We start from the raw sequence: 13,069 nt of genomic DNA, 5'->3' as shown, positions 1-13,069 counted from the left end.
GAGTATAATTTTTTTTTATTTATTTTTTATTTTTATTGTATTGTACAGATGCAAATGTTAGTATTTAATTACCTTTAATAGATTGAGATGGTGTGATGCATGCTTTATTTAGATAGCGTAGCGTAACACAAGATGCATGTAACACTAGCAGAGTAAATATATATAGGAAAATGATATCATCCAAATAATTAATTTGCTTAAATTTTAGTTAAATACTAGACGCAACATATGAAAATGTTGCATATATATCTTAGTTTTAGACAATACATATATATCTTAATTAACTAAACAAAATAATGTTGCACCACCCTTTTACTCGCATCACCACCACACACATCCCACTTGGCTTTCCCGCCATCGTCGCTGCCCACCAGCCACTAGCACCGTGGAGGAGATGTCGTCATCTTGCTTCTCATAGCATCAGGGGTGCCAAAGGGTACGCAATTGATACATATAACACTACAAAAAACATGTCGTTGAAAATGAGAGACTTCATCGTCAAGATCTATTCGTCGATAAAGTTAACAATGGAATATTCCGTCGTTAATATTAATTTTTTTATATAATTTTTTGTAAAAACAATATAGTCAAATGGTCATAATGAAGATTGAAAATTAATTTTTGGCCACTATTCTTAAAACATCAAAATATGGCCATTAATTAGGTGGCATACCTAATTTACCCTTTTTATTTGGCTGTTGGGGTGATTGCTTGGCCGCTGGAGGCTTATGGGTGAGCTGCGCGCTCGCGGGGAAAAGCCAGCGCCCGCTGCGCGTATGGAACTTATGGCACTAATAGTGCCATAAGTGTCATACGCATCATTTTATTACTTGGTTTTATTTTGGATTTCCGTTGGCACTTATGGCACTAATAGTGCCATAAGTGCCAAAATGACCATTTTAAACACTTCCCCGTAGGGTTTAGATGTTTCATTTAGACCATTTTAAACACTTTCCCGTAGGGTTTAGATGTTCTATTTAGGATTTAGATTATCCATTTAGGGTTTAGATATTCGATTTAGGGTTTAGATTATCCATTTAGGGTTTAGATATTCGATTTAGGGTTTAGATTATCCATTTAGGGGTTAGATTATCCATTTATGATTTCTTGATTCTATTATTGTTGTTTCTGTTGCACGTATGGCCAAAATGACTATTTTACTTGGTTTTATTTTGAATTTCCGTTGGCATTTTTGTCACTAATTAGTGTCAAAAGTGCCAACGAAAATCCAAAATAAAATCAAAGTAAAATCTTGGCACTTATGACACTAATAGTGCCATGAGTGTCTAACCCGACCTGGCACGCGATCCGCGTGCCTGATCCTACCCGGTCCGCCTCATTAAGGGTAAAAACGTCAAAATCAATAAAAATGGTCAATTTTTATGTTTTTTCAATATGTGGCCATAAATTGTGTTTTATGCTTCATTTTGGCTACTTCAAAATTTTACTCTTTTTTGTATTATCTTATTTTTATTTTCATTTTAATGTTTCATCATTAAATAATTTTATTATATATTTACCAACAAAAAATGAAAAACTCATTGCTATTTTCTTTCCTGCTAATATCAGTCTTATGATTCATTTGAAATATCTTCATCTCGCCTTGCTCGAATTGAAATTAACAAGAAAATTGAGCACCAGTAACATAAAAGGGGACGACACGAATTTTAATAAAAATGATTAATGTATTGTGAGTAGAGAAAATGTCTCATTTAAAAAGTAGTATTAATAATGATAATTTCTTGTGTTAAATTACACAAGTCAATAAAGAAATTAAAAGACCATACGACGATGGACTTGAACCCAGGACCTCAGGCCTTAGACATTAACCACCTACCGCTAGACCAACACACACACACACACACACTGTTAATAATGATAATTAATTGTATTGTGTGTGGAGAAAATGATCCACCATGTGATAGGAAGTTTCCAAAATGAAAAGAGATTAATTTTTGTAGACGTCCCAAATGACAAAAATATTATATATTATTATTATTATTATTATTATTATTATTATTATTATTATTATTATTATTATTATTATTATTATTATTATTATTATCACCACCCATATTTAATTTACTTTTCATAAAATTTGTAATTTATTGAAATAATAAAAATAATTCCATAATTAAAATACATATAAAAACTAAAATCACAATTAATATTATAAGAAAAAGAAAAAATGGAAGAGATATATATTTCGTGTCGAATTTTTAAATAGTAATAACTTGTCAATATATTATTTTAATATATTGCATATATTTTCCATAAAGGACATAACATAATTTTGAAAAATAATTAAACGATATGAAAGAATGAAAAAAAAAAAGATAGTTAATAGATTTTACAGAAAAAAATGTCGTTGATTTTCGGAGAAATTAAAATTAATTTCAAATTGGTGATTTCCTTTTTAATAATAATAGATTTTATTAGTATAAATTGACCCAAAAAAATAACAATTATAACAAACTCCAGTATTTTTTTTGAAATAATAAATAAATAAATATAGCAGTTGGATATGTTTTTTTCATGTTAAAAATATGTAGCAGTTGATATATTTGTCTGGTGTAAGTTTGTACGTGTGGTTTGGGGATGAGATCCAATATCCCATAATTTATATGTGACATTATATCTCACTCTGACAACTAGTATTTTAATAATAATTTTTATAAAAATAAAATTATGATACTACTATGAATTATACTTAACTTTTATTTTAGAAAAATTAAAATTTTAAAAAATTATATACCGTAACTTTTATTTTATCAATATTATTAGCTAATAAAAGTGAAACTAAATGATAAAAGATAATTATATACCCTAATTAGATGGAATAACCTCTAGTTAATAATCATAAAATTGAACTAAAGCATATAAAGTTGAAATTGGAGAAAAAATATACAAGAAAATAAATAAAATTAAAAATAGCAAACAAGTGAGACATCAAATATGGTACACTGAATCTCAATTCGTGGTTTTGGTGGCAGGATGACTGGGTTTCATGAGATGGAACTACAAGTTCGAGAGTATGAGTTGGACCAGTTTGGAGTTGTGAATAATGCCGTTTACGCTAATTATTGTGAGATTGGTAAGACTACCGACTATTTTTTAAAATTTGTGTGTATTATGGCGAACTTTTGTGAACATACAGTATAATTTTAGATGAAATTATAATGCGTATAAATAAATAGGATATAATATTTTAATTTGTTGGTCCCAAGCGAGTGCGTATTGGTGTAGGGGGATAAACCAATTACAAACTATTCGTTTACTTTTCAGAGTGTTGCGTTATGAACATATCCAATTGATAATGAGTCAGTTGGTTTGATGCAGATCAGTTTAACAATGTTAAACTGACTGATATCAAAATAAGTTAATTGCTCATAAGCTGATTAGTTGGACATATAATTGACTTTTGCAGAATATGAAGGTTAGTTACTCACTTTACAAAATCATTCTTAAAGAACTTTTCAGATTTGTTAATATTCAGTTTATGATCAAAAGTTGAAAATCAGTTTTCTATATTGATGTTGATTGCAATAAATGATTGGTCAGTATGCCGTTAAGATAAGCAGATAGATAAACAAGCTATACCGAATGTATATACAAAAAGTAAGTATGCAATCAATTTATAGTGTTTTCGAGAAATCTCGTATATACTCTTTCCCTTTGTTTCATGGGAATTCACTATCTTTGGTATTCCTTGTTATGAAGTTGCAAGTAAGTCTATCAGCCGGGCCTTTAACCAATCAGTACGTCACTTTGTACTACGGAAGTGATCCGCTGCAACTTATGTGGATTGCAACCATTAGATACCTATCAGATTTAAGTTATTCTTACAGCCTACTACTTACTCTGTTACTCTTAGCTTTTTGTGCGCACGAACATGCGCTTTAATATTTGAACAACCTTCTTATACTCTAACATCGATCTTAAGTCGGAGGTGTGATTGAGTATAAAATGTTTTCAATTAATGAGCACATTGTTACAATAAGAATAGTGAGCACAGAGTGTGCTCGGTTCTAGGCATAGGATATACGATTTGGTTGTCTAGAACTAAGGGAATGTATATACTCTTGATCTGGAAAGACTTGACTATAATCAGTTAAATCAATGAATAAAATGTGTCTTACTTGTCTGCTGATATAGTAATTGGTAGATACCACTTAGTCGTTAGTCGTTGAACTTATTAACTGATGATACAGTCAAGTAATATAGATGGCTTATCAGCATGTGTTCTTCCTTACTTTAGCAGTTCTCTGCACGCTGACTGGTGATGAATCAGTTTGATCGATGGGAAGTCACATTTGTTCCTCTGGGTTGAGCAGATCTAGTTTTCAACATAACATTCTGAATTGATCTTTAGCTAAAGGCTTTTATAAGAATGTCAGCACGCTGAATGCCAGTGTGAATTTTCTCAACAATCACGTCCTTCTATTCGATGTGGTCTCTGATGAAGTGATTTTTGACATATACATGCTTGCATCTGGTGTGAAGAATCTGATTTTGAGTGATTGCTATTGCGCTCAAGCTATCGCAAAAAAATAGAACTTTAGTTGTCGCGACTTTGTAGTCTCCCACCTATTGCTTTAGCCAGAGAATTTGCCAGTAGCAACTTCCAGTGGCCATATACTCAACTTCAGTTGTTGAAGTGGCCACTGAAGTCACCTTCTTTGAGAACCATGATATTAGTTTGCTTCCCAAAAACTGACATGTGATAGAGGTTGATTTTCTGTCTATTCTACAACCTATAAAGCTAGTATCTGAGTATCCTGTTAGCTCAAAATTATCATAAAAGGGATACCATTATCCAAGATTGGGTGTGGCTCATAGATATTTGAGTATCTTATTTACAGCTTAAAGATGTGCTTTGTGTGGATCACCTTGGTAGCAAGCACAAACTCTTTCATCGAAGAAAATGTCTGGCCTACTGGTAGTGAGGTAGAGCAGTGATCTAATGATTCCTCTGTAGATGGTGTAATCAACTAGTTTGCCTTCAGCTCCACGACCCACCTTCCAATTTTGTTCATAGAAATCTCCAAGAGCTTTGCTTTCTGTACTTTGAACTTGTGTATTTGGATTGATTGATGAAAAGTCAATCAGCTGATTGATTTACTTGTAGTCTTAAGAAAAATTTCATTTCTCCTATCATGGACATTTAAAATTTGTTACATCAACTCGGAAAATATTTTACACAATTCAACTGATTGAGATCCAAAAATGATATCATCAACACAGATATGGACCAAAAGGATATTGTCACCCTTTATCAGTGTGAAGAGTATTATGTCCACTGATCCCTTTTTGAACATTTGTTCTAGTAGATATTCAGACAGAGTATCATACCAAGCTCTTGGACCTTGTTTCAGTCCATGCAATTCTTTCTTCGGCATGTACACCTTGTCGCCGATCTCAAAGCCTGGAGGTGCTCCATGTATACTTTATCTGTCTGTATACCATTAAAAAATGAACACATCACATCCATTTGGAAGACTTTGAACTTCTTGTGCGGCATAGCTGGAGGTGCTCCACGTATACTTTATCTGATGGTTTCTAGTCTTGCAACTGGGACAAATGTCTCACTGAAATCGATTCTTTCTTCTTGAGAAACGCCCTTTGCGACTAGCATTGCCTTGTTTCTGATCACGAGGCCCTCTTCATATTTTTTATTTCTGGAAACCCATTTCAGATCGATGACCTTGTGATTCCACTGTCGATTCAACAGTTTCCAGACTTCATTCCTCATAAACTCATTGAGCTCCTCTTGTATAGCCATTGTCCAATTGACATCCTTGCAGGCTTCGAGTACATCATTGAGCTCAGTCTGGGATAAGTAGCAGCTGAACAAGACAGTCTCATTTGGAGCTTCAACATGAGATCTCCTTGTTCTGACTCTTGCAGTTGGATCACCAATGATTTAACTCTTCTGATGGTCCTTGATCCATTTGATCTACTTCTCTTTAGTTAGTTGATCAATTGCTGCATAACTCGATGGATCTGCTTCAATTATTGCACTGAGGGCTGCTGGAATTGGTGGATTCGATCATTCTTCAGCAGTATCAGCTTGAATTGATGATGGATGACTTGACTCGATTGCAGATGACGTTCTCCCTAGCTGTAATGCTTGAATTTCTGGAAAGTTGTGAGGGAATGCCCATTTCTTCTGCACAGTCTTGAGGTGTAAAGTTTTATGCCTCAGCTTTTTCATAATCTTAACCCTATATAAGATTTTCTACAAATACATTATGTGGGGCTGCTTAAGTTGATGTACTCCGGCTGAATCTAGATGTTTCAGCTTGATGTAACTCAGTTGCTTTGTTCCTGTACTTAGTAGCAGTTACATCAAAAACAACATGAGGTGTTATTTCCACAGTAAGGGATCTTTTGTTGAACATTCGATAACTTGGTCGACTATCCAAGTATCCAAGTAGTACTTCTTGTCAATTTTCCAATCGAACTTTCTTAGTTTGAATTTCCTATTGTCATGGATATAACATAAACAACTAAATGTACGCGTATGAGAAATACTAGGCTTCTTATTGTTCCATAGCTCGTAAGGAGTTTTCTCATGTCTTTGAGTCAAGAACGACCTGTTTTGGGAGTAACACGCTGTGTAGACAGCTTCACACAAAATTAAGTGGCTGCTTGGAGTAGGCTAGCATTGTCCTTGTTGTTTCTTTCAGCGACTGATTCTTTTTTTTTTTTTCCACTAGCACGTTCAGCTGCGGAGTTTGAGCTGATGAAGTTTGATGTGCAATCCCCTTTTCTTCACAATATTTTCTAACGGTTGAATTGACGAATTCAGATGACATCAACTTTCTTCTCCATCCTGAGTTTCTACAATACTTTGGGCAGCCTCTCTACAGAATACTTTGCAAGTTTGTCGATGGTCTTGAAGTTGAGATGATTCAGTGTTCGCGGTGTCATGTCTAGCTCAGCTCGTTGGTAGTTTGTGAAACCAGACATGTGTCATGTTTACACTATCCCCATGATGCAACATAGAGGTTTTCCAAAATGAGTTTCAGTAAGGATTACTCCTCTTGAGTTACTTTTCACAATGCACATGTCTTTTTAAAACTCAACAATGTAATCATCATCACATAATTGACCAATAGACAATAAATTAGGCCTTAGGCCATCAACATATTTAACACTTGTTATTAAAGCATTTCCAGCAGTAAGATTACTAATTCCTTTAGTGTAACAAATTGAATTATCACCAAAGGTTACCTTTAAGCCATTCTTGGCTATGACGTTTGAAAAAAGATCTTTGAATCCAGTTATGTGAGTTGAACATCTATTATCCAAGTACCATACTTTGTAGCTCACTAGTTACATGATCTTTTTTTTTTTCTGCTTGCCCATCAGTGCGACCTGCAAAACTAAATTTAGATATCCACTCAAGATTAGGTCCTTTATATTAACATTCAACTTTGGAACCCAGATTTGTCTGAGCACTGGTGTGTGGTGACCAGTGCTCAGACAAATCAGTTTCCCATTGATGTCAGTGTAAACAAATCTAGGCTTATTTAGATCAGTGACCATCAGAACCCATATTTGGATGATCTGACCGGCGTGGAGATGAGGTTTGAGCTATTTTATTTTAAGATCAACAAAGACAATCATCGTTTCTCTTTTTCTTTTTCAATAAAATCTTAATTTAATAACAAAGACAATCATATGCTTGAAAACTCGACATTAGAATTTTTAGATGTAATTAGAAAACTTAGAAATAGATCTAGATTTTAAAAATTGCAAACTTAAGAATTTTAAGAATTTGTATCTAATGGTCAGTTTGAGCCACTTAACTTGTGAATAGCCTTCCTACCACCACCGCAAACATTAATTAAAATTTGCAATTTGATCGGCCTGAAGATGCTAGTAGAGATCATGCTTCTTGAAAAGTAGGGATTAACCTCCCATGTCTCTTGCACCATGACTTCACTAAGTTATTAAATCGTGGATCTAACAACAATAATCGTTTATTAGAGTACATAAGAATAAAACTCGTAAAAGAAAGGAAATATTGTAATAAATACAATTATTTATGAAGAGTAGAAGTTTCGCTTCATTATTATTAAATTGAGCTTTATTATAAAAGAAAAGAAAAAATCCCCTGAAAGCACAAAGACGCAGACTAAGGGCACGAAACTCCAAAGGAGATCTTAAAACAAAACATCTCAGTAACGAAAATCAGGATAGTCATCCATTTCATCCGACCAACGCCCATGTACTACCTTATTCATTGCCTGCATGCTGAGACTATTGCTAAGGTCAATTACAAACTCTCTCGGCTTATAACCCATTTCTTCTGCATTCCTAAGGCGACTTTTAATGCAACCTTCTGGAATTGCGAGCACAGGCTCCCTACCCTTTCCCGAGCCCTTTGGGCGGCCACGTCCACGCTTCGGCTCTGAGAGCAACTGCATTCCTTGATTAACCTGCTCTTCTAACCGACTTAGGCGACTAGCCATATCTTCCGTAGAAGGATTGGACTGCTTATCACCAGCAACCTCCTTTTGAGTCGGAGAATTATCCTGCCCTAAACTTTCTGCCCCAACTCCCGACTGTTGCTCTGCCACTTCTTTCTCAATCACCAAAGTTTCCTTCTGTAAGCCCTCACCACTCTCTAAATCAAGACCGGCCAACACATCAAACTGATTTCCTTTGCCCGAGGGGAGAATAGAAGTTCCGCTTCAAAACATACTAGCTCTAGAATGTTACCAATATTTCATTCAATATGGATGAAGTCTACATTAATTCTAATAGTACAAATTATATCAATTGTGGAAATTGATCTTTTAATCAAAATAAATAGATTTTTTTTAATTATCTTTCAGCATCTTTTTTTCTTTTTCTTTTATATATATGTGTAAACTGTATTTGGCATATGAAGGAAAAAGAAAAGAAAAAATATGATTTTATCAAACGAAGGTCTGTTCTCTATGGTTGATAAATTAATTATGGAAAAATGAAGAATAACAAAAGAAAAAATCCTTTAAATCTCATCTTTCTTTTTTCTCATTTTCTACCAAAGATAATTTTCCCATTTTCTATTCCTCTTTTTCACTTCATCAAGGAGGGATAATATTATCACACCAACAATAAAGGGATAATATTATCCCTTCTTAGATTGAAAAGAAGGAATAAAAAATGGTAAAATTCATTTTTGTAAAAAATAAGGGAAAATAAATGAGACATTTAAAAGAAGAAATTTTTATTATCACTTTTTTTTCATGATAAATTTATCAATAAAAAAAATACACACACTGATTCTTTTGTTATTTGGTGATCGAACAGGTTTGTATCAAATCTCCTACATGCTTGATTTAATTAATGATGGCATAGTAGTAGCAGTCAAAGAAGCATCGTATAAGTACATCGCGCCTTTAAGGGTATGAAGATAGACGTTTTTCTTTCTGGGGCAATTGAAATTGTTGATTTTTTCCCCAACTATTTGGGTCCATGCTGCGTAATATTTATAATCTATAGTATATTAAAAAGGTAATTTAAAATTTTTAATTAATTTTCAAATTCAATGATAATTTTTTAATTATAATAAAATTGAAGCATTATTTGTAAATTGACTTTTTTCATTTTATATCATTTTTCTTTATCTTCTTAGTTTTATATTTTATTTATTTTCAAAAATTATGAAATTCATCTAATTATAAAATATTTGATATATTTTATGTAAATATTGAGTTTAAAATATAAGAGTTATATTTATTTAAAGATTAAAACTTAAGAAAATTCTCTCTCTCTTTCATGCCTTTTTCTTGAATAAATATTTTATATTATTTTTTTAATTTATTTTATTATCTTAACTTATTTTTCTTTTTCATATATCAATTTTTATTATTGTAAATTCTTTTTTTCTATATTCAGTTAAAAATTATATTTTTATTATATATATATAAATAAGGTAATTATGATGGTATCAATTTTGTATATATATAAAGAAATATAAAAATATTTTTCGTGTATTGCGCGAATGCAAATACTAGTTGATTTTTAAATTACCCTTGTCAGCTCTGAATTATTATTATTTTTTTTCAAAATGATCAAGTCCTCGAACTTTTATTTGCAATTTATTGTGTACTATTTTAATAGTTTCTAAACTAAATAATTTATGCATTAATATAAATTGAATAACTAAAACTAAGAAACTAAAAAAAAAAAGGTGTTAGAGGTAAAAAACTATTATTAGTATCTGAATTACATTGAAAAACAATTGTGTCTTAAAAACTCCATTACTTGATTTTATTTTATTTTTTATAATAAAAAATTGGGATATCCGGATGTTATGTTTTTATTTTTGTTTTGAATTTTAAATTTTAAGTTGTGATTGCAGAAGAAAGAGAAGTTCTTGGTGAAAGCGAGGGTGTATGACTATTCGGCTACCCGGATGTATTTTGAATTCTTTTTCTTAAAGCTTCCAAATCAAGAGGTTCGAGCTCTGTTCCTTTATATTCATATATATATATATATATATGGAACTTGATTTTTATATTTTTATAGACTATGGTGTCAAATCCAACCACTTCCATTTACGAAAAAAAAAAAGAGATAACCATGGTTTCAATTTAGTTGAAACTTTTTTGTCTTATATATTTATTTTGACTCTAATACCTCATAAATTATTATTGAGATCATTAATTTTATAAATTACAAGCTCAATTTATTTATTTCCCCTTTAATAAAAATAACAAATCAAGCTTTGATTTATATGTAATTTATGAATTTAATGTTCTCAATACCAATTAACGAGGTAATAGAATTAAAGTAACTATACAAAAAAAGGATAACACTAATAATGTGAATTAAATGTGACCGATGCTCACATAAGATATGTACCATTTATCTACATTAATATACTTTTGTAATAGTTCACAGTGGAATTCAGTATCAAAAGTAATGAAATTTGACCGCTAAGTAATGATGAAAGTTTTGGTTCATTGGGTCAATCCACTCAGGAGGCATTTGATTTGAGTGATAAGGCATAATTGATAAAATAATCTACATTAATCAAGTGTTTAGTTTGCATGATTCAACTCGTAACAGATAGTTCGATCCACATCTAATCATCCAAATGAGTAATTATTTGTCACCCCAAAATTGGGTGGATTATTTAATCATTCTTCTAATCTTATCTATCACATCCATCAAACCAAATGCCATTAGTATTCAAACTTCCGAACTATATAATTAATTTGGATAAAAAAAAATCGAACAAAAAATTGTTAATTATATCCCTAATTCTTTTGGTATATTTTAACCTAATTGACATCCCACCAAAATATCACTATATAAATATACTAACCTTATTCATGTGCAAGAACCGTCAAGGAATAACCATGCCAAATAGACAAATAATATTATACCCAGTAATGTTATATACGATCTTTCTTCAACGGATGCCAATATATATATATATATATATATATATATATATATATATATATATATATGAGAGGACTAAAATAAAAATACTTCTTAAAATATAATATACGTACCATTTTTAGCCATTAGATCATCAAGGTCTACGGTTGATTCATCACCTTGTTGGATGAATTCATGGTCGTGAGTTCGAATCCATATTAAACTAAAGCTTTATTAAAAAAGAAAAAGAAAACACCTAAGAAAAACCCTTGAAAGCATAATAGAAGCAGACTAAGGACCAAATCTCGTTAAAACCTTCATAAAGAAAACCCAATATGAAAAACTTTATGAAGGAAAAAGAGTGTCCGTCTAAAATAATCCAAACAAGCCACGTATATAAAGAAAAAATAAATGAAAATGGCTTCATTGAGCTTCAAACTAACCATCACCTAACAAACACCATTAACAACAAGGTAAAAAGAGTAACATCTCAAGCACAAATCATGAGGAAGCTTCAGACCATCACCTCACTCTGACCCATACCGGTGATACTACCCAAGAAAAGCAAGAGGCAGCCAAACACAACGACTGAAGAGCCAAGAACCGTTCTACCAGAAAGAAAAGAGAGACCCACCAAAACACGAGCATTCCAACGTGTTTTAATATAAATGAATTGCCACCGGAGAAAGAAAACCCAACGACAATGCCACAAACGATGCCCAACATCAAGCGCACCAGAATACTATGAAAAGAACCCGAGGTCGCTCCAAGACCCGACACCAACAAAACTGCGAAAATAAATGCTCACCTTAGAGAGAGCACCACACCTAAAGCTCGAAACCTAAACAACGCTAATAACACAACTCAAGTGCTCGCCAAAATATATACTCCCTCCGTCCATGAAAGAACTTTCTAGAGGAAGTGACACGTGTTTTAAGAAAAAATGTTGTTGAGTGTATTGAAAGTGGATAAAAGGTAGTTGAGTGTATTGAGAGTGGTGAAAAGATGTTATAATTAATATTGAGAGTTGTGAAAAGTGAAAAGTAAGAGTAATTATAAGTGGTGGGGTAAAGTCCAAAAATAAGTAGGAAGTTTTTTATGGACGTCCCAAAAAGAAAAGATAGGAAGTTCTTTCATGAACGGAGGGAGTATAATTTATGTCTCGAACTTTAGTATTGTTTTTTTGAAAATTTTCCTCAACTTATTTTTATTTTTCTTTCATGCATGATTAGCAATTGAAAATTGTGATATATATTAAGTGACCTGTTAGATTAAATTACGTTTTTTTCCCCTCTAATTGTGTGTGTAGCCCATTTTGGAGAGTAAAGTCACCGGAGTTGTACTTGATAAGAGTTTCCGTCCAGCTCGTATTCCTCCAGTAGTCTTATCCAGAATCAATCAATTGTGCTCAAGGGAAACAAAAGAGAGAATTAGGCAACACTTGTTGTAGATTCTTGTTTATGAATTTCTATATATAAAGTGAAGTGGAACAATCAATGGACTCTTATATATAATAACGAAATAGGATTTGCTTATGTGACATTCTAAAATCACATTTTTTTTTAAATTGTTGGATTCTCTTTCATTCTAATTATCTTCCCAAATAATTCTATATTGATTTTTAATAGTATATATCACATATTGGAGAACCTTAATAAATATTTATAATCATAGTGTATTT

General features: G+C 32.1%; 1 protein-coding gene across 1 annotated transcript; it reads left to right on the top strand.

Annotated features, from left to right (window-relative positions):
• Positions 1 to 294: 294 nt before the first annotated feature.
• Positions 295 to 12,838, top strand: LOC131025809 (acyl-acyl carrier protein thioesterase ATL3, chloroplastic-like). The gene is made up of 5 exons (XM_057955597.1): positions 295 to 436; positions 2,994 to 3,094; positions 9,307 to 9,401; positions 10,361 to 10,456; positions 12,698 to 12,838. Exons 1-5 carry the CDS (start codon positions 297 to 299, stop codon positions 12,836 to 12,838), a joined length of 573 nt encoding a protein of 190 aa, XP_057811580.1. The 5' UTR covers positions 295 to 296.
• Positions 12,839 to 13,069: the final 231 nt, after the last annotated feature.

Source organism: Salvia miltiorrhiza, chromosome 5 (assembly GCF_028751815.1).
Source record: "Salvia miltiorrhiza cultivar Shanhuang (shh) chromosome 5, IMPLAD_Smil_shh, whole genome shotgun sequence".
Classification (NCBI taxonomy): Eukaryota; Viridiplantae; Streptophyta; class Magnoliopsida; order Lamiales; family Lamiaceae; genus Salvia; species Salvia miltiorrhiza.
This window is presented reverse-complemented; position numbering and strand designations above follow the sequence as displayed.

Coding starts and splice junctions, on each gene's coding strand:
- LOC131025809 (XM_057955597.1), top strand. CDS start 297: ATGTTGCACCACCCTTTTACTCGCATCACCACCACACACATCCCACTT. Junction 9,402..10,360: donor AGTACATCGCGCCTTTAAGG/GTATGAAGATAG, acceptor TTGTGATTGCAG/AAGAAAGAGAAGTTCTTGGT. Junction 10,457..12,697: donor TAAAGCTTCCAAATCAAGAG/GTTCGAGCTCTG, acceptor TTGTGTGTGTAG/CCCATTTTGGAGAGTAAAGT.